This window comes from Copadichromis virginalis, linkage group LG10, assembly GCF_057382275.1.
Source record: "Copadichromis virginalis isolate Kocher_CV1m ecotype Utaka linkage group LG10, C_Virginalis_male_GT1.1, whole genome shotgun sequence".
Taxonomy (NCBI): Eukaryota; Metazoa; Chordata; class Actinopteri; order Cichliformes; family Cichlidae; genus Copadichromis; species Copadichromis virginalis.
The window spans coordinates 6,038,477-6,060,279 of NC_140627.1; the positions used below are offsets into that span (position 1 = coordinate 6,038,477).

Here is a 21,803-nt window from a genome sequence, read left to right on the forward strand (position 1 = left end):
GTAGACATTACCTCATGCTACCAGCAAGTGAGACTGACCCTAGCCAAATCCAGAATTTGTAAAAAAACAAAACAATAAAAAAACAATAAAAAAACCCCCTCTCTTTTAAAAGTGTTCCTTAAGTTTTTATGAACAGTGTATTAAAAGCTGTGGCAGGTTACGCTTCTTACTGAATACTCTGTACTCTGTACTATAACACATAATATTTCAAACTGTGCAGTATTCGTTTAAGAAGAAAGTCAGTTACTTTACCAGGAATTCAGTTATTGATTTCTTTCAGAATTTTTTAGGTCAGTTCCCATTTTATGAGGCTACTTTATCAAACATAAGATAAAGCTGTTCGCTGTGTGTTGTGAAAAAGAATGAAATGTTTGCGTCCTATTGGGAGACGCATTTTTTCTTCTTCCTTCTCTTTCAAGATGTGTGCTGTTGTACCCCAACTAAAACACTGACAAAATGTGTTTTGGCCATACAAAATTGTGTCATCTATAAAGATGGGTGAAGTGTCTTGCCCAAGGACACAACGACCGAGACTGTCCAAGCCGGGGCTCGAACCGGCAACCTTCCGATTACAAGGCAAACTCCCAACTCTTGAGCCACGATCACCCCGATACTTGCCATACCAGTACGAACTAGATTTTTAAATCTTAATATAAAAAGAGTAACAGTAGGGTGGAAATTAGGTAAGGCACTTTTTGCAGCAATCTTGTATAGAAAACTATTCCACGCATATATGAAACAGGTCGTGGCTCCGAACTGCAAAGGCGGAAAAACCGTAAAGGGACCTCTGGCTAATACGTCGGGTTCCGTGTTGGGCTCGTAGCCGAAAACTAGCTTTACTTTGTTGTCTAGGTCAACATTGTTAGCGAGCAGAGGTGGGTCGAGTATCCAAAAATTGTACTCAAGTAAGAGTAGCATTACTTTAAAATATTATTACTCAAGTAAAAGTGAAAAGTAGTCTTCAAAAATGTTACTCAAGTAAGAGTAAAGAAGTACTTGGTGAAAAGACTACTCAAGTAGCGAGTAACTGTTTGAAATGTCTGTGGAAAGATGTATGGTTTTCAAAAGAATTAGGTCTGGTCATTATAGTGCTGTGTGTATATATATATATATATAAACAAAAATAAAGAAATATTTATTCATATATATATATATATATATATATATATATATATATATACACACAGCACTATAATGACCAGACCTAATTCTTTTGAAAACCATACATCTTTCCACAGGTCTCAACTTCATCAGACATCACCTAGACTCCGAGCTGAATGAGACCAGCACAAACAGCAGCCTAACCGACTAAAATGATGGATCCATGGGGTCAGGAAAGCCAGAAGCAGGGGAACTGGAGAGGTACCTTTCATGTGCTGTATATATATAGATATATATATATACAGCACATATATATATGTTTCAGGGTGGCTGTAGCTCAGGAGGTAAAGCAGGTCACCTACTGATCGGAAGGTTAGTGGTTTGATCCTTGGCTCCTCCAGTCTGCATGTCAGGTATCCTTGGGCAAGATACTAACTAGTGATGGGTCGTTCGCGAACGAAATGGCTCTTAGAGCCGGATCTTTGACGTGAACGACGCGAGCCGGCTCCTTATCGCGAGCCGTCACGTGTGTTTTTTTTTTTCTTTCTCTCACCCTCTCTCTCGCACTTTTTTTCTGCTTCACTCAGCATGCGAGCCTTGTGCTTTACGCTGGGCAGAGGGGGGAGGGGCAGTAGTTACACTCAGTAGCACAGGAACAGATCCAGAGGGGGAGAGAGAGAAAGAGAGCCAGGGACAACAACGTCACATTAGAAAGGTATAGTAATCATCCACAACTATTTTCAGTTGCAGATGATAAAGGATTCAGAAAGTTTATTCATGCAGGTCCATTTGACAGAGAATGTGCATGTTTCTTTTTGTTTTCATATTTTAATTTATATTTAATTGTGTTGTGGTTTGCAGTGTTTTGTGTTGTTTCACTTTAAATTTGTAAAAGGAAAAAGCTGAAAATTTAAATAGTTAAAAGTTGAAATGTGAATAGTTGATTTTTGTATTATATGATTTATTTATTACATTTTATGTGGAGTGAATAAATAAAAGTGTATTTACGGTGGCCCCTAGAGATAAAGCACATACAAACTTCAAATCACGTATGAACTCGGAAGCATGTACAAACTCCAAAACACGTAAAAACTCTAAAACACGTAAAAACACGTACAAACTCCAAAACACGTAAAAACTCCAAAACACGTAAAAACACATACAAACTCCAAAACACGTAAAAACTCAGAAGCACATAAAAACTCAAAACACGTACAAAAGACAACAGAAGTGCTCCAGGATGCTGGGGGCAGTGTTGAACTTTTGTTACCGAGTGGCTACACAAGCCAGCAAGTACCAATGACTGGATTTGTTGTGTGGTAGTAACAGGTAAATGAACATTTTTTTTTAAATTATTTGAATATATATGAGTGCCTGTGTATAAATACACAAACAATACACACATGCTTTCAATTGTGTAATTTAAGTGATCTAGTAGCTCTGCTTTGGAAGTTCAGTTCATGCTAGAAATGTGTCTTGGAGTTTGTACGTGTTTTGTCTCTAGGGACCACCGCATATATTTATATATAAACATATATAAATAAAACCACTTTTTTTTACGTTAGTAATTCCTTTTGTGCATAATTTTATAATACTGTTAATAATAAATAAATTAAAGCAACAAAACAACCTGAAGAGCCGGTTCGGAGCCGAAAGAGCCGGCTCTTTTTAGTGAGCCGAACCGAAAGAGCCGGTTCTCTAAAAAGAGCCGGAAATCCCATCACTAATACTAACCCCAAGTTGCTCTCCGATGCATCCATCGGAGTATGAATGTGTGTGAATGTAGTTAGATAGCACTAAGTATAGATAAAGTGCTTGTAAGAATGGGTGTGATTGGGTGAATGTGGCATGTTGTATATAGCGCTTTGAGTACTCCGAGAGAGTAGAGAAGCGCTATATAAGAATCAGTCCATTTACCATGTATACACTGCCAAGCTGCAGATGTTTGGCAAGAAGATTTGATCACACTGGTGATGTTTTTTACTAACTCTTGTAGAAAAACTAAATCATGTCATTCATATCCCGCACAAACAGTTTGCAATGAATTCCAGATTAAGATTAAAATAAGAATGCGTGAAGGCTAAGCAGTGCTAGACAATGGATCCTCCTGTTTGGCTGTTATTCTGGGAAAAGACGAGAAAGACAGTGATGGAAGCCGTGACTGGAGCTGTGATGTAGCCTATATAAGAGTTATATTGTACGAACGTGATAATTATGTATATTGTAATAACGTGATATTATATTGTTCAAACGTGAAAGGTATATTGTACTAACATGAAAAGTATATTGTTCTAACAATATACTTTTCTATTTTTCTTTTGCCTGGGTGGCAGCTCTACGCTTCCGTACTACGCTTCCATATAAGAGGCTTTTCAATGTGGCCTCACAAAATTGTGACGACTACAACAACCATAAAAAGAGTTGGATGAACACTGCTGCTCAATTGCAGCTGCCTGGTCAATGTTTTCCATTAGTAATAGACTACTTGCACTAGGGCATGTGACGTATTTCCGTTTCCAAATAGTACCGCTTGTGCGTTTCCGGTACGTTTGCTTATCTATCGGTAGCTATGCTAATGTCGCTTCAGAATGAGTATAAAAAGGAAAGTATTTAAAACAGAACATTTTCAAAAACAGGAGAAGAAATACTCCGAGCATTGCTGTGTCCCACTTTGTTCAGCTTCAGCCAAATTTAACGGCATACTAAGTTTTCATGCCTTTCCGACCCATTCCGACTTGAGAAGACAATGGCTGGTAAATATACGCCGGGATCATTTCACGATTACCTCTCACACCAGGGTCTGCTGCAGACACTTTGCCAGTGATCAACTCATAGAGCCAACAACCCTCGATGGTCGAAGGAGGCTTATTAAAGGTGCTGTACCAACACTTTTTGAGTGGAATGGCTATAAAGTTGAACCACCGCGGCGTAGTGTTTGGGAGAGAACGGAGCGACGCCCTGAACTAGTTCCTCCTGACGATCAAGAAGAGCACAGTCTTACAAGAGATCATGACTACTGCTCAGTCCCTGAGCCGTCTGCATTGGACATATCAGCATCAGCTGCAGAAGACCTGTCCAAAGACGTGGAGACTCTGAGGAAGGAAATACAGGAGTTACGTGTCCAGCGAGAATTTGGGTTACAGCGTTTTGCTGGCTCCGACACTGACATCCGATTCTATACCAGGTACATCTAAGTTCTATTCAAGCTAACTGTTTAAAATATACCAAGGTCACCATCAGTTAAATTTCGAAAGTTTTTCCAGTCTTAATGAAAACAAAATAGAAATTTACTTTTTCTCTGCTGATTGTATGTTTTATGTAGATGCTTTAGTATTTAAACGATATCCTAATGCTACAGGTAAAATACAACACCAAATACTCTTAATCAGACTATTTTATACAGCAATGCCATTAGCATATTTGTCACAGATCACATTATTTTTATGTCAGTGTGTAATGTTAATTAATGATTGACACGATGTATGTCTCTCTCGTGAATAGATTTCCAAGCTATGATCATTTGATGGCATTCTGGGTTTTGATTGAGCCTTGCATCTATAAAATGATCCGGGTTTCAAGAGCCAAGTCAGCTGCCAATCGGAACGAAGAAGTGTTGACACCTGCACGCACATCAACAGTAGGTTATGGGTTTGTTGGTAGTTAGAACTAGAGGTGTAATGTTATTGTATTTATGTACAATAACATTACATTATGTACAGTAGCATACATACACAGGTGTATGTATGCTAGACTCAGTATCCCTTACATACATACACCTCATACACCTGTGCACTACAGCACCTCATTGTTTACCCCATGGTACAGTATGGTATGCCTAACCATTACAAAACATTTAGCCAAGAAAAGAATAATTTTACTAGTTCATAGCTTAAGGAGTAACATTTTCCCTTTTGTTTTCACCTTCCAGAGGCAGCTGCTACAGCCAATTGATGAGTTTTTTCTTTTCCTGGTTTTCCTGTCAGTTGGTTTGAAGGAGAGGGACCTGGCACACCGATTTAACATACACCAGTCCACAGTGAGCCGCATTATTGCAACATGGACAAATTTTCTTGCCACTGCACTGGGGTCTCAGTGCATCTGGCTTACACGTGAAGAAGTGCAAGCTTACCTCCCTGAGGAATTCAAAGATTTCTCAGACACCCAGATGATCCTTGACTGTACAGAGCTGAGGTGTCAGACACCATCCTCACCACTTCTCCAAAGTGAAATGTACTCTTCGTACAAATCCCACTGTACGATGAAAGCCCTGGTTGGCATAGCTCCACATGGTCCAGTGACATTCATCTCTAATCTGTATGCTGGTTCGGTTAGTGACAAGGAACTATTCAAACAATCAGGCATTGCTGAGAAGTTGACTGAAGACATGGCAGTGATGGTAGATAAGGGCTTCCTAATCACCGATTGTTGTAAATGCAAAGTGTACTGCCCACCTTTTCTATCTAAGCAGAAGCAGATGCCAGCATACCAGGTTAAGGAGACGCAGGCCATAGCCAGACTCAGGGTGCATGTGGAGCGAGTCATTAGGAGGATCAAACAGAACAAACTTTTTGATAGCATCATTACCATGTCACATGTTTATAATATCAACCAACTGTTTGCAGTGGCATGTATGCTGTCAAATTACCAGAACACAGCATTAGTTAAAAAATGGGTTAAGTGAGACAAGATGGATTTTTCCCAAGACACCAGTGCCAGTACAAGTAACTTATGGAAAATGACCTGCAGCTGAGGCCACTACAGTTGCATTTCTTCCTTCTCAGCTGACAATACTTGATTACAGAACTGGTACTTGAGTGCTGATAGTTGAGTTTCAGTTATTGATAATTCAAATTCATTGCAAATGTTTAATGTTAATAATACTGTTTAATTATACTACTATATTACTATTCAGATTCAACAAAACTATTTATCAAAATTATAAAGTAAATCACTAAATCGTTTTAAAACCATAAGTGACATTGAACTTTTGTAACATCAAAAATACCATTTGTCATTTTCTACAGTTATTGTCTAAATGTATATCAGTATGCTAGGCATGGAGTTTTAAATACTTACCATGTAAATAAGTTCTGCACAAATTCAATGTTTTAATGTGTGTTTTTAAAAATTAAATTGATGCCATTGCTTAAATAACAGTTTATTGATGTCACATAAAAGTAACATGTAACAACAAAAGAATTCATGAAATATATTGAAAATAAAACATCAGTTATTTTGTTCCAGCCAGCCTGAAGGATCTGTTTTTCTTTTTGCTGTTTTCACTGTTCATTTTTTTCAAACACAGGTATCTTGGCATATATATGTAAAAAAAGAAATAGTCTGCCTTTTCTCTGATTGCATTGTGCACATCTGTATCCATGTATATTCTTTGCACTAGGTAGTCCTCTTGTGCCCACACAACAAAGTCACACCACTGCATCCCACTGATGAGCAGTTGTCCTTGCACTTGCCAGTAATATGCGTGGCTCTTTTTTAGTTTAGGGGTACCACATTCCATCTGCACATATTTGCAGTCAATAAAGTTTTGTACATTGGGACATTTGAATTCGACAAAGCCAAACTGGGGGTATTCATTGGGGTCAAAAACAACACCATCAGGAGATGCAGCAAGCCAGGGGGCAATGGGGTGAATGACCAGACCACAGGGTGAGTAGTTAACATTCATTAGCCTACTATACTCTGCTGCTATTGCAGGCTCCATCTCAGTTCCTCTCCTCATGTCTGCTGTCTGCCTTGTTCCCTTCAATATACGCTCTGCTAGTGACTCGGCCGAGCTCTGGCCTCTGACGTGACACACCTCCCGAAACCTAGAGGCAGTCACTCTGGGCCTTCGGAGCTGATGCCACTCAGACGAAGAGCTTTGCTCACGTGTAGCTTCCTCTATTTTGTGAGCCATTTCCAGAGTTACAGACAAGCTTTTCAGATGCAGAAGCTCTTCTTCTGAGCACACAAACACACAATCTGATGGCAAGATGTCATACCCCTCCAGAGGCAAGTGCGGTGTTGGTGGTGCATCGCGGTGTAGTGTGATGTACCGGGTTGTCAAAACCGGCTGCTGATATGACAGAACACTGCCCTCCTGCACCAGCCCAAAGGCACTTTCCACAAGGGGCTTGTCAGGTCTCATGTTCATTGTGGTCACAAGTGGCCTGTCCTCAATATTAAATTTTGCATATGCCTCCGTTATTCTGAACAAGCAGGGATCTGGTAACGGACCCACCATGCCTCTGTAGAAGCCACTCCTAAAGAAAACATCAATGACAATAATGTAAAGGAAAAGGTTATTATACTGAACAACAACTAAACTAAAAACTAAAAGGTGTAAAACAGTGGTGCATAAGTTAGAGACTGGGATGTATATGTACATGACTGAGTTAGCCGTCTTCAGAAAGTGTAATGTTGTATGTAAATTAATACCTATTCTGACACATGTATGTATGAAAAAAATAGCAACATACATTTGTAACACATGAAACCAAATTTTACAAATGTAATTACCGTACTCCAGTCTGGGCCATCCTATTTGGTACCGGCTTAGTGAAGATCATGGAGTTGATGGGTCCTGGCTTCACACCCTAACAGAAGACACATTTACTATGGATGGTGTTGCTGTTCATATGTAAACATGGACTAATTCAAAAACTTTAACCTCATTTAAATTACCACTGTCCGTGGCTTGTGCCATTGCTGTTCAGATTCCGTGCAGCTATGCACAGGGGGGACAACCGGCACTCTGAGTTGTGAGTAGTGTGCTGTTTGGAAGAGCAATGCCACTGTGTGATTGCACATAACAGCGCCTGCCACACAGGAGCACTGGCTATGTGTCAGTGTCACCGGCGATGAATCCAGAAGCTTAATCTAAGAAGAAAGAACGAAAATTAAAAATGTAACATCTTCATGGAAGAGCCGAACAGGAACATAGTTCAGTGTTATGGTTACGTACCCTCCTGAATGCTTAGTGTTTCCTTCTCTCCCTATTAAAACAACTTAACCATGCTTGATAACTGTAATAACTTAGATTGTGTATATTTGCAGTATTAACTTGTTGTCACCCAAACACACGTTGATTTAACTATCTGACTAGTCAAATTAGGAGTGATAAAGCAGGGAGACAAGGAAAACATTCAAGTTGATGGGCCTTTAGGAATGAACTTAACTAATGCTTAAATGAACTGAACCCCACAGAACGGGGATTAACAACTTTACACAGCTTCCTGCCTACACTTAGTCTGTGTGGTGCCTCACTCTTCCTCATCGACCTGTAGCACAGGGCTCTCACACCGACCTCCCCTGACAACCTGTCTTTATTGGACACTGAATAAAGATACAAGTACCATTAGCATTATTTCTGTATTACTCATTTCAGCATGTCTTAAACATATATATTTTACACTTAGCAAGAGTAGCATTAGGTAGTTAACTACCTCCATAGTTAGCCAACTACCTAAAGCTATTATAACAGTGTCTAACAACAAAAGTGACATTAGTTAAGAAAACCTCAACTATAGTTTAGGACGACATAAAACACCGTTTAAGAAAACATGTAATGTAGAGAACTGACATCAAATGAAGGACATAGCGGAGTAACGTAGTGTTTGCATTTGACGTTAGCTAGCGTTTCTTTGTCAGTTAATTTACGTTTTCTTACCTTCGTAGTTGTGTATATATGATGCAGCATATAACTTAAATCCTTTATCTAATTTGCTGGCGGGGGTAGTCGTCACTCTGCAAATCCGATGAACATCGGTGATGTTCAATTTTGGGAGCTCTTGTAGGCAGCGAGTGTAGAACGTCGCCATGGTTTAACCGCACCGGAAGCACTGGAGCAGGACTACATAGAACGTGGAAGTGTTAGTGCAAGTAGTCCATTTAGCAAAGTTGATGGTGGTGGTGTGTGTGTGTCTGTAAGACAGAGAGAGGGAGAGCGAGAGACAGATTTTGTATGATAAGCTTCATGTTATGGACGCACAGTTTGAGCACTCAGGTCGCATCAGAGCATCAGGCCGAGACCCTGCATCGTGACCTATGAACTTCTAACCCCTGCGATTCAATTGTACAGTTTGAGCAGGAGCTGAAAACGCAGCTGAAAAAAATCGTAGTGTTTGCCCAGCTTAATGCAGACTGTTTAAACTAAACAAGCTGCTTTTTCACACAATAAATCCTGTCAGCCGCAGCATTGCCTTCTTTTTTAACAGTTAAAGCAGTAGAGACGACCTGTTTGCATGCGCGTTGAACTCTAGCATCATTAACCAGGCTAGCTGTTAGCTTATAGCTCACGCTAGCTAACTAGCGAACAGTTAAAAGGACAGCTGAAGCTGCACAAAACACCCACAAACTTATCTCACTACAATGTAGCGCCGAAAATATGACTCGCAGCTCGAGCTCGACACAGCTGCTGTAACATAAGACTGACATCCAGCTAACCACAGCTAAAAAGATATTTAGAGAAAACTTGCCGTTTCCTCAGGTTACACGAGCCGAGTTGTTTCACTCTGAAAAGTTCCTTTGTTTTGGCTCTCACTGAAGACACCGACACTGAAGACATAGCTGTTCTTTTGTACTGCTTTTATGCGAAACATTCTTTGTATATGAGGCCAAGGGTGTTCATCCTGGCTCTGCCATGTTTTCATGGGTTTCTTCTTTCCGTGTGTCTGCTACTTTTAAACGCTTGGGCCGCTCTGCCCGCCACAGTTTCAAACTGTTTCAAACTAACCAACATTCACACATCGGAGGGCAACTTGGGGTTAGTATCTTGCCCAAGGATATTTGGCATGCAGACTGTGGAAGCCAAGGATCGAACCACCAATCTCCAATCAATAGCTCCTTAACCACAGCCAAAAAGGATATGGCAGTCCATTCTCCCTGAAGCACGGACTACACTGCCCATGAGGCTACATTCTTTAGGGCTATGCCTGTAACACTCTGTCTACTGCCTTCATATTAAATAATTGTTTGAATAATTTTTAAAAATATTTCTTCATATCATTATGCAACTAGGGGTGTTATGGGTATTTTATTTTAAATACGTAACAGCGGTACATGTATTCCTTTACTCCCCAACACTGGGTACCATACCATCTTAACTAACTGGTCTACTGTAATCTTTTTACTAAAACTGCACAGAGTGGTGTCTAGACAGCAGAGCTCCTTAAGCTAATAGCTAATATTACAACAGTGCTCCACTGAGTGCTTTCAGATACTCAGCTTCCGTCTCGTACTTTAATGACTCTTATTAGTGATCCAGTCATGGTACACTGACACTGATGCTGTGCTGGAAATGTGACCAGTGATGTGGGAGTTGGTGTTAATGGTGATTGTTTTTATATTTATATAATCTGATTAATACATAATGATTATGACTCTTTTATTTTCATTCAGCTGTGTGATTTAAACTGACATTCAAATTCTAACACTTGAACTGGAGCCGTGTCTTGTCATTATCTTGCACTTTCAGTATAGTTTTTTGGCTCTGTAATAATGAAAAAATAACTTACTTTTAATCTCAGTGTATTGTGATGGTGTCAGAGGCTAAATTGTTTCTCAAATGTGTATGAATTATGTGCTGTGGAGACATGTGGCTGCTTACAGTGCTGTAAGAATAAACATGCACATACACACAGAGACACTCATTCAAACACAGTTCTGAAAAGTCTTAAACACGAAATAAGAATCGTTCTATAAAACCTAACACAAAAAAACAAAAACACAACAAAAAAGAAGTAACATGCATCTATGTTTTTTTTATTAGATGCTTTAAGCAAAATTTAGGCTTTTAACAATAATAAAGCACAGTGTGGTGATACTATTTTGCTGATTTGGCCACAAATATTATTTACATTTAGAAATTTGGATACAACTTGCCAGACTGATTTAAATTTAACCACTTTAGTATAAACAAAAATGTTGAATCCCCAAAGTAGTTTAGTAACATTTTTAAAAAATATATATATTGTCCACCTTATTATTAACTTAGATTTAGTGATCACATAGAATACCTAAGCTTTTTCCCGCATAGAGAAATATGTGATGCAAAAGGGGATAAGGACTGGTATTTATGCAGAGCTTTTTTTTATTCTCCTTGAATTCCCAAAGAACTCTACAGCGCACAAACATTTTATTCTATGCAAACAGTGCTGGAATTTCCTTAGCAAGAATCACAGGAAAATCATCAGCATTTCAGCAATTTTAACCATTTATGTTAATTAGAGTCCTATTTCCTTGAATTTATAGTTTGCATGAAAATGGAAAACATAGATTACATAATTAATTACACAAATCAAGAACTGAGTTCACATTTGTAGTTACCCTCCAATGGGTGGCACTTGTTTTCCATCTTTCCATCATTGAGATCTCAGATAGTTCTAACTAGTAACTCAACAGCATTTTGTCACTAATCTACATAGTTACAGTTGATGAAAATGTTAATTACCTGAGTTCGCAGTTCCCTGGTTTCATGCAAGAAGCTGATTATCCCTGGTAAATTGGCACCATTGCTTTTGTCTGTGTTTAACGAATCCTTGGAAACCGGTTCATTACCACCTACTTTCACACAAGCAACCATAGCGCTCCTCAAAAATGACAAGGACCCAACCTCCTGTGGTTCCTACAGGCCATTATCTCTGCTTAATGCCGATGCAAAGGTATTGGCTAAAGTAATTTCATCTCGCCTTGAGGATGTGCTTCCTCGAATTATATCTGAAGAGCAGAATGGCTTTATAAAGGGACGGCAATTGTTTTTTAATACCCGTACACTCTTTAATGTTATTTACTCAAAGCGTCTATCTGTACTTCCTGAACTTGTGATTTCTTTAGATGCTGAAAAGGCTTTCGATAGGGTGGAGTGGGAGTACTTGTTTGCAGTTTTAGAGAAATTTGGTTTTGGTGATAAATTTATTTCCTGGATTCGGCTTCTTTATTCGTCCCCTAAAGCCAGTGTTCATACTAATGATGTTTACTCTGATTATTTTGCGCTGGGTCGTGGTTGTCGTCAAGGTTGCCCTTTGTCTCCCTTACTCTTTGCCATTGCCATCGAGCCTCTGTCTATTACATTGCGATCTTCTTCTGTATTCAGGGGAATCATCCGTAATGGAATTACACATAAAGTATCATTGTATGCGGATGACTTGTTATTATATATGACTGACCCCGCATGCTCCATCCCTGCTGTTTTAAGTATTCTGGAGAACTTCAGTTCGTTTTCAGGTTATAAATTGAATTTGGGGAAAAGTGAGTGTTTTCCTGTTAATACGGCAGCACGTCAACTTCAACAGTCCGATCTACCCTTTCGTCTCAGTCCGTCTGGGTTTAAGTACTTAGGGATTAACGTGACTCGCTCTCTAGCTGGCCTTAAATCAGCAAATTTGTCTCCTCTTATATCTAGGGTCACATCTGATATTCAAAGATGGGGTAATCTCCCCCTTTCTTTAATCGGTAAGATTAACGTTGTTAAAATGAACATCTTACCAAAATTTTTATTTTTATTTCAGTCAATTCCCTTATTTTTGCCGAAACATTTTTTTGTTTCACTGGACAAGATTATTGGTTCTTTCATTTGGGGAGGGAAGCCACCTAGGGTCTCTAAAACTTTGCTGCAGCCATGCAGATTTAGTGGAGGACTTGCATTACCTAATTTTTTAGTCTATTACTGGGCCGCTCACATCCATAAACTTTGCTACTGGCTAAAATCTTCTGGTTCCTCGTGGTGTAAATTGGAGCTATCATCATGTAAGGGCTCTTCTTTACCGGCTTTGCTCTATTCCTCTTTACCCGTGAGACCCTCTCTGTACACTGATAATCAGGTGGTTCTTAACACACTCAAAATCTGGTTTCAGTTTAGACGTCACTTTAATTTTGTAATGCCGTCTTCCTCGGGTCCTCTAAGCGAAAACCATTTGTTTCCCCCTTCACTTTTGGACTCGACATTTTCAGTGTGGTGTGACAAGGGTATAAAACAGTTCAAACATTTATATGTGGATGGTGTTTTCGATAGTTTTCCCAACTTGTCTTCTCGTTACAATCTCCCTGTTACCCATTTGTTTCGCTATTTTCAAATTCGAAATTTTGTTGCTAAGTGTTTCCCAAATTTCCCCTCTTTACCTCCAGAACAGCAGTGGGAAACTACGTTATCATTTGTTCCTCATCACAGAGGAACCATTTCGAAACTCTATGATGCTATTCTGTCTTTTAGTAACCACTCTAATGTTAAGCTTAAGCGTACATGGGAAGAAGAACTGGGATTTCGAATACATGAGGAGTCTTGGGAACGGGCTATAACGAGGATACGATCTTCCACCTCCTGTGCTCGTCTTGGACTTATTCAATTTAAGGTCATACACAGGGTGCATTTCTCTAAGTCTAGACTTTCTGAATTGTATCCAGAAGTGGAAAATAAATGTGATAAATGCCATGGTTCTCCTTGTCACCTTAGCCACATGTTTTTTCTGTGCCCTGAGCTACAAGGTTTCTGGACAAGGTATTTTGCTATTATGTCAACTGTTCTTGGGGTAACTCTTCATCCTTGTCCTCTGATTGCTGTGTTTGGGATTCCTGCTCGCTCACTTACACTTGATTCCACACAAAGGGATATTATAGCCTTCACGTCCCTATTAGCGAGACGTCTAATATTGTTGCATTGGAAGTCTGCTAAGTATCCTACTATTTCCCGGTGGCTTAAAGATGTCATGTTTTTTTTAAAACTTGAAAAAATTAAATATACGTTGAGAGGTTGCACAGCCAAATTTTTTCACAAGTGGCAACCCTTTATCTCTTATTTTGCTAGTCTAGAGGTATTGCCTGTTTAAATCTACTTTTGTTACTGTTATATTCCTCTAATATGTTTGATGGTTGTGTTGATCTGTGTGGGACTGGGGGGGGGGGGCGTTTTGTTTTGGTTTTTTGTGTTGTTTTTTTCATATATATATATATATATGTTAATTTACTTAGGAAAATTAAGAAAGGTTGATTGTATTTCGGTAACTGCAAGTACTGTTTTCTTTTTTCAATAAAAATATTTTCAAAAAAAAAAAAAAAAAAAAGAAGCTGATTATCCCTAGCCCTCAACCTTTTTACTGAATCCCCTGCCAGCTGCAGCAGTGTCTGCAGCTGAGGATTAAAAAAACATAATGGCATTATGCTAATGTTGTGATATTGCTAGATTGACATTTCTACTGATTGGGATTAGTGCTCCTATCCATTTTCCCACCCACACAGCAGTGGCTTAAAGTCTCTCTCTCTGCCATGAAAACATGCTTTTAACATTGTTGGTGTCAGGGGTAATTTATGGTGTTCCTCAAGTGGGCTTGTTTCAGTGCAATTAGTGTATTTTCTTTGTGTATTGAGTGCATGCCCTGAGCTGTCTGCCATCTGGAAATGTTTGAGAGAAAAAGAGGGCTTTCCTGTTTCTGGGTTCTTTTTTCTTTAATTAAGTTTTTTAATAAGGATAATCACAAGTTTGTTCAATCTGTTAAGTTGCAACAGACCATTTGAAAATTTACCATTATCCTATAATATCTTTTCAAAACATGATGCAAACATTAGTTTCTGCAACTGGATTACCATATTACTATGTCATATTTGCATTATTAACTGATTATCTGAGCTGGTAATCTTGGCTGTGTTGCATTGGGTCAGTCATCTTGTTTACATATTTAGAGAAAAACATATACATATACAAAAACATATACATACCTATAACCTTGAGCGTGGCTCAAGAGTTGGGACTTTGCCTTGTAATTGGAAGGTTGCCGGTTCAAGCCCCGGCTTGGACAGTCTTGGTCGTTGTGTCCTTGGGCAAGATACTTCACCCGTTGCCTACTGGTGGTGGTCAGAGGGTCGACTTGCCCTCGGCTGCTGCCTACCAAAGCTGTTTAACTTTTTTGGTCAGGTCCACAGCGGCAGACTGGTTTTTTTCTTCTGAAATGAGTACAGGATCATATGTCATAGAGCTAATCGAATTGAATTGAAACATTAACTCATGCACTGTTTTTTTTCTTTTGCTTTGTTTCTTTCTCTACAGGCACCCATAAATTTGTGACAGAGGGGGAGCACCTGATGCTCACAGCCATCACCAAAGAACAGTCGGGATCTTATGAATGCATTGCATCTAATGACATCTCAAGCCCGGATGTCAGGACAGTGCAAGTCACCGTCAACTGTAAGGGCCAGGCTATCACACTCAGGCTATATAGGACATCAAAGGGTGGGAGGGTGCAGAGTTAAACTAACACTGAGTGAGGACAGTTGAGGGCACAATTTCAATTTGAAGAAACAGTCATATGAAAACATATGACTGGTATTTTTTTGTTTTCCAGATCCTCCCTTCATTTCTAAAGCGAGGAGTACAGGCACTTCAGTTGGACAAAAAGGAATTCTGCAATGTGAAGCCTCTGCTGTCCCAAGGGCAGATTTTGAGTGGTACAAAGAAGACCGCAGGCATGTTTCTTCCCTGAGCTCTATGATTTCGACATGCTCTGAATTGTTTGACCTCAGTATTACAGGCTTACAAACACACGTGTTCTGCTGTACGCTGTGGTCTTAATTCATTCGACATGATCTTTGCTGAAAGTAATGATGTTCACTCATATCACTGTTTAAAATCATGTTTTTGAGATAAGATAACTTGTGCCCTGCATTCTTCTATCAGTGGACTACATCAAAATTTAATCACACTATTAGAAAAAAACAGTTAGTTAGATAATTTGCAAAAAGTCATGGATACCAAAGGAAAATTATTTGGGGTGGCTGTAGCTCAGGTGGCAGAGCAAGTCAGGCACTAATCAGAAGGTCAGTGGTTCAATCCCAGGCTGCCTCCTAGCTGCATGCCAAATATCCTTGGGCAAGATACTAAATACTAGTGGTCAGAGGCCCTGGTGGCGCCAGTGTCCGGCAGCCTCGCCTCTGTCAGTGCGCCCCAGGGCAGTTGTGGCTACAATGTAGCTTGTCATCACCAGTGTGTGGATGACTGAATGTAGTGTAAAGCACTTTGGGGTCCTTAGGGACTAAGTAAAACGCTATACAAATGCAAGCCATTTACCATTTATTTGTTTCTCTATAATTAGTTTATGTCAGTAGGGTGCTGGGCTCAAATGTTTAGATAATGATCTAATATAAAGTAGCTTTTTCCAACTGATGACTTGAAACTGGAAATACATTTATGAGAAGAGTAAATACAAACAATGGCTATGGTGACTGTTAAATGGTCCCTGAAAGTGACAGCAGCATTTCCTGTCCCTATAAGATGAAATAAGTACAGGGAGTGCAGAATTATTAGGCAAGTTGTATTTTTGAGGAATAATTGTATTATTGAACAACAACCATGTTCTCAATGAACCCAAAAAACTCATTAATATCAAAGCTGAATGTTTTTGGAAGTAATTTTTAGTTTGTGTTTAGTTTTAGCTATTTTAGGGGGATATCTGTGTGTGCAGGTGACTATTACTGTGCATAATTATTAGGCAACTTAACAAAAAACAAATATATACCCAGTTCAATTATTTATTTTTACCAGTGAAACCAATATAACATCTCCACATTCACAAATATACATTTCTGACATTCAAAAACAAAACAAAAACAAATCAGCGACCAATATAGCCACCTTTCTTTGCAAGGACACTCAAAAGCCTGCCATCCATGGATTCTGTCAGTGTTTTGATCTGTTCACCATCAACATTGTGTGCAGCAGCAACCACAGCCTCCCAGACACTGTTCAGAGAGGTGTACTGTTTTCCCTCCTTGTAAATCTCACATTTGATGATGGACCACAGGTTCTCAATGGGGTTCAGATCAGGTGAACAAGGAGGCCATGTCATTAGTTTTTCTTCTTTTATACCCTTTCTTGCCAGCCACGCTGTGGAGTACTTGGATGCGTGTGATGGAGCATTGTCCTGCATGAAAATCATGTTTTTCTTGAAGGATGCAGACTTCTTCCTGTACCACTGCTTGAAGAAGGTGTCTTCCAGAAACTGGCAGTAGGACTGGGAGTTGAGCTTGACTCCATCCTCAACCCGAAAAGGCCCCACAAGCTCATCTTTGATGATACCAGCCCAAACCAGTACTCCACCTCCACCTTGCTGGCGTCTGAGTCGGACTGGAGCTCTCTGCCCTTTACCAATCCAGCCACGGGCCCATCCATCTGGCCCATCAAGACTCACTCTCATTTCATCAGTCCATAAAACCTTAGAAAAATCAGTCTTGAGATATTTCTTGGCCCAGTCTTGACGTTTCAGCTTGTGTGTCTTGTTCAGTGGTGGTCGTCTTTCAGCCTTTCTTACCATGGCCATGTCTCTGAGTATTGCACACCTTGTGCTTTTGGGCACTCCAGTGATGTTGCAGCTCTGAAATATGGCCAAACTGGTGGCAAGTGGCATCTTGGCAGCTGCACGCTTGACTTTTCTCAGTTCATGGGCAATTATTTTGCGCCTTGGTTTTTCCACACGCTTCTTGCGACCCTGTTGACTATTTTGAATGAAACGCTTGATTGTTCGATGATCACGCTTCAGAAGCTTTGCAATTTTGAGACTGCTGCATCCCTCTGCAAGATATCTCACTATTTTTGACTTTTCTGTGCCTGTCAAGTCCTTCTTTTGACCCATTTTGCCAAAGGAAAGGACGTTGCCTAATAATTATGCACACCTGATATAGGGTGTTGATGTCATTAGACCACACCCCTTCTCATTACAGAGTTGCACATCACCTAATATGCTTAATTGGTAGTAGGCTTTCGAGCCTATACAGCTTGGAGTAAGACAACATGCATGAAGAGGATGATGTGGACAAAATACTCATTTGCCTAATAATTCTGCACTCCCTGTAGTGATAGAGAGGAGTGATAAAATAAATGTAAAAAAACAGCGAAACTGTAGAAAAGAAACAGGAAATGAAATGTGGGAAATGGAAGGCGGGCTTTTAAACAAATACATCCTGTCACGGCTGCAGCGGCAGATGTGTGAAGTTATAAGAGATGGACCCAAGTGCAGTCACTGGCATTACTGTGAGTGAGCTTTATTTTCAAACGGTGATAATACAAACAGAAGCAGACATGGCAAAGAAAGAAAATAAGAAAGACCTAAACCAGGAAAACTAACTAAATAAACCTGAAACCATGAAACGTTGTTAGAACATGTGGGATGACACACAGAATGATACGCAGACGGACGAGAACGAGCAAAGGTGAGCACACACTATGGCTGTATCCCAATTCAGGGTCTGCAGCCCTGGAGGACGCAGCCTTCACTGTCTACTTGGGCTGCGTCCTTGAAGGCCGAGAAGGCCGGAAATATGAGGCTTGTGAAATCGAAAGGTCTATCCTCTGTCATGATACCCGCTGCAAACATTTCATACAGCATTGTTTCACAGAAATGAAGAAAAGAAATAGAGAGTTCATTTGTTTGTTTGTTTTTACATGACGTTTGTTTGATTTGAATATTTGAGGCTGAGACCACGGAACTGTAACAATCTGAATGTTGTGCTTCTTTTCGGTACTGACCAGCAATGTTCCCTCTAAGCTGCGCGCGTGCGCAATTGCGCACTGCTGGCACGGTCTCTGCGCACAGAAAATCTGTGTTGCGCACATAAAAAACCATCAAACCTGAATTGAATTTAAAATGAAAACTTTAACAATTCTGTTTTGCAGTGTTAGTCAGTAAGTGACTGGCTGCTCCCGTATGGGATTAGAACGATGCCACCTTATCCCATAGTCCAGTCAATAATGCGATTCACATTCGTATATACGCAGCTAATCAATGTCAATGACAGGCTATGACAGCGTCCGTATGTGCCGACACCGGTGTTTTAGCTAGCAAAGCGGCGTGGCTGATGTGGAGTGAAGCCACGTTAATGACAACATGTACAATTATTGGAGATGTGAGCAGGACAGACGGAACAATTGACAGAAAAAGTGTGGACTTTATACCAGTTTTTAAATTGTGTTGATAGGCCACGTAAAATCTGAGTTATGATAAAAATATATGCAATGCAATTTTCTTCCTGAATACTATCGTTGTTTATATTTACTGCGGGAAGAAACGGTAAAAACTGTGTTTTATCAGGAAAATGCTCAAAAGCACTCTCCGCCTGTGAGCAAAAACAACACCAAAAAAACCCCCACCCTTTCCTATTGGTCGAAAAATGTACCATGTCGACCAATCAAAGAATGATATGGCAACATGGCATTTAGTTGTTTAGGGCAGTCAGCTTCTCTCCACCCCAGGGAAAAGGGTAACACTACCTGGGTCTGGGTGCAGTTTCCCCCTCCAGGGGCAAGGGTACCTAGACCTGGGGCTTAGAGTACGCTTGGGGAGTGTGATTGCGTGTACAGTGTCTCTTTATGTCTGTCTCCACGTTGGTTGAGTGTTGAGTAATTGCATATGAGAGCATGAGGGTGGGAATGGATGTTTGTATCTGTGTGTGCCTGTTTGTCTGTGTCTATATGTCAGGTCGGGTATCAGATGCCACCTCTCTAGGGACATCTCAGGCCCTCCAAGGTATGGAGGCCTATCTCCCCCTACCACTCCCCCTGCCGGTGGCAGACGCCCTCATACATCAGTTCATTGGTGGCTCTTTGTGTCCGGGGATGGGCATCCAGGTACACACCGGCTCACTCCTGGTGGCTGCTTGTCGGGGCCTGGAGCCTGGGGCTCGCTCGGGCCACTTCGGGGGTGGGGTGCCCTCGGCCTCTCGGCCTGGGGCTCGGTCACTCTCTCCCAGTCTGTGGTCTGGGAGAGAGTCCTGTAACTCTCTGTCTGCAAAATACAGTATATAATGACCTATGTTGAGCAATTAATTATATGGTTACTTTTTTGAAGAACTAACTATATAATTAACTGAATTATGCAAACAACAACATTTTTTGGAGCCGTTTAACTAAAAATGCAGCCAAGGCGTTTTTTAAAATAAACATTTCAAACTATTTACAGAACAATCAGCTGTTCTGCATCAAATCTGATGCCACACAAATTATTTGTGCCACTTCAAAAAATAATTTCTGTCCACTATGAGTGTCACGGGGTCCCCTTCCAGACCTCTCCCGGACAAACACAGGCGTAGTCGGTAAGGTATTAGTGTGGATACTTTATTTGAAACGGCCTCCCCAGTGCATAAAAAGATGGTTGCAAAGACATAAAACTGAGATCCGCGCTACACAGCCTGTATGTTACAACACACTCCCCTTCATATCCGGCTCGCCGTCTCTTATATCCCGTAACCCCTCCCCCTTGGCGTCACCACCAATTCTTTATTCTAACTTTAATCCCCGTCTCCCTCCCCCAGAATTTCTTTTTCATTATACACTCACAAAACATATACATTGATACAGGCTCTCAACTATTTCCCGGAAGTCTACCCGACTTCATATACACCTTAACGGCCCACGTAATGAGGCCATTCTCATGACGGTCCAGACACACGTGAACTCATTATTTAAACCCCACACCCCCATACCATCGGCTTGCGTCACCCTGCACGATTGGCGATCCCCCCGCACGTCTCCCCGACCGACGCCCTTAACAAGTAAGTGGGAACCAAAATCTAGCCACCCCCGATGCGGCTCACAACTTGCTCCTCACCCCTTTTTCCTCTACTCGGTCGTCAGAAAGATACGCCGCCCCAGGTGCCAAATCGAACTAATGGTGGCGATCTAATGGTGGCGGTGCCATACTCAGCGGACTCTGCCTTGAGACGGGTCACTCCGTCACATCATCCCCTTCCCCCCGGAGGTTGGCGATGTGCGGCAACCTAGAGAGGTAATCCGCCACCACATTGAGTGTACCTGGTCTGTGCCGGATGGCGAACCTGAAAGGTTGCAGTGAGAGGTACCAGCGTGTAAGTCGGCTATTATGATCCTTCATGGACTGGATCCAGGTAAGCGCCCGATGATCAGTCTCCAACACAAACTCTCTTCCCAGTAAGTAATACCGGAGTTTCTCCAGCGCCCACTTAATCGCCAGAGCCTCCTTCTCCACCGTCGAGTAATTGGTCTCCCGCGGCAGCAGCTTGCGGCTCAGATATAGGATCGGGTGCTCCTCGCCCGGGTCCCCTTGAACCAACACGGCTCCCAGGCCGCTCTTGGAGGCATCCACCTGGACCAAAAACTGCTTCTTAAAGTCCGGACTCCAGAGCACGGGGGTCGAACACAGGCAAGTTTTCAGTCCCTGGAACGCCTGTTCACATGCTGCGGTCCATATGACCGGATTTCGTTGGTTCTTCCCCAGTAATGTCGTCAGCGGCGCCGCCATTGTTGCAAACTGGGGCACAAACCTTCGGTACCAACCAACCAGTCCCAGGAAAGCCCGCACCTCCTTCTTGGTGCGAGGCCGAGGACAATTCTGGATAGCTTCCACCTTATCCAGCTGCGGTCGCACCTCTCCTCGTCCCACCTGGTAGCCCAAGTAGCGAGTCTCCTGCCGCGCCCATTCACACTTCGAGGGGTTCAGAGTCAGCCCGGCCTTATGAATTCTTCCCAAGACCTCCGACAAATGCTGCATATGCTCCTCCCACGTGTGGCTGAAGATGACGACATCATCCAGGTAGGCGGCGCTATAACCGTCACAGCCCTGTAACAACTTGTCCATCAGCCTTTGGAAGGTAGCCGGTGCCCCATGTAGGCCAAAGGGCATCACGGTAAACTGGAAGAGCCCGGCAGGGGTCCTGAAAGCAGTGTACGGCCTCGACGTCTCCTCCAGTGG

At 41.3% G+C, this 21,803-nt stretch overlaps 3 protein-coding genes across 5 annotated transcripts in view; 2 read left to right on the forward strand and 1 right to left on the reverse strand.

Annotated features, from left to right (window-relative positions):
* opcml (opioid binding protein/cell adhesion molecule-like) overlaps positions 1–21,803 on the forward strand; it is a 266,785-nt gene that overhangs the window by 228,257 nt on the left and 16,725 nt on the right. For both annotated transcript variants that reach the window (XM_085469578.1, XM_085469580.1), the window contains exons 4-5: positions 15,137–15,274; positions 15,432–15,552. In XM_085469578.1, coding sequence (XP_085325704.1) covers positions 15,137–15,274; positions 15,432–15,552 — 259 coding nt within the window. The remainder of the gene's footprint in view (positions 1–15,136; positions 15,275–15,431; positions 15,553–21,803) is intronic.
* LOC146699733 (uncharacterized) lies at positions 1,233–6,344 on the forward strand. The gene is made up of 3 exons (XM_085469577.1): positions 1,233–4,285; positions 4,603–4,738; positions 5,030–6,344. The coding sequence occupies exons 1-3, from the start codon at positions 3,690–3,692 to the stop codon at positions 5,780–5,782; spliced, it is 1,485 nt and encodes a 494-aa protein (XP_085325703.1). The 5' UTR covers positions 1,233–3,689; the 3' UTR covers positions 5,783–6,344.
* On the reverse strand, positions 6,243–8,974 carry LOC146699734 (uncharacterized). Of its 2 annotated transcripts, XM_085469575.1 has the most exons (5): positions 8,771–8,974; positions 8,345–8,436; positions 7,786–7,980; positions 7,621–7,697; positions 6,243–7,364 (listed from the first exon to the last, which is right to left on the reverse strand). In XM_085469575.1, exons 1-5 carry the CDS (start codon positions 8,919–8,921, stop codon positions 6,332–6,334), a joined length of 1,548 nt encoding a protein of 515 aa, XP_085325701.1. In that variant the 5' UTR covers positions 8,922–8,974; the 3' UTR covers positions 6,243–6,331. The 2 variants fall into 2 exon arrangements, with proteins under 2 accessions (XP_085325701.1, XP_085325702.1); XM_085469576.1 differs by lacking the exon at positions 8,345–8,436 and having other exon boundaries at positions 8,771–8,859.

Excerpts from the sequence above, each read along its gene's own strand:
- LOC146699733 (XM_085469577.1), top strand. The coding sequence starts at position 3,690 with ATGAGTATAAAAAGGAAAGTATTTAAAACAGAACATTTTCAAAAACAG. Across the intron at positions 4,286-4,602 it reads GACATCCGATTCTATACCAG|ATTTCCAAGCTATGATCATT; the intron begins GTACATCTAAGT and ends TCTCGTGAATAG. Across the intron at positions 4,739-5,029 it reads CACCTGCACGCACATCAACA|AGGCAGCTGCTACAGCCAAT; the intron begins GTAGGTTATGGG and ends TTCACCTTCCAG.
- LOC146699734 (XM_085469575.1), bottom strand. The coding sequence starts at position 8,921 with ATGGCGACGTTCTACACTCGCTGCCTACAAGAGCTCCCAAAATTGAAC. Across the intron at positions 8,437-8,770 it reads ATATATACACAACTACGAAG|TGTCCAATAAAGACAGGTTG; the intron begins GTAAGAAAACGT and ends ATCTTTATTCAG. Across the intron at positions 7,365-7,620 it reads ATGGCCCAGACTGGAGTACG|GAGTGGCTTCTACAGAGGCA; the intron begins GTAATTACATTT and ends TGTTTTCTTTAG.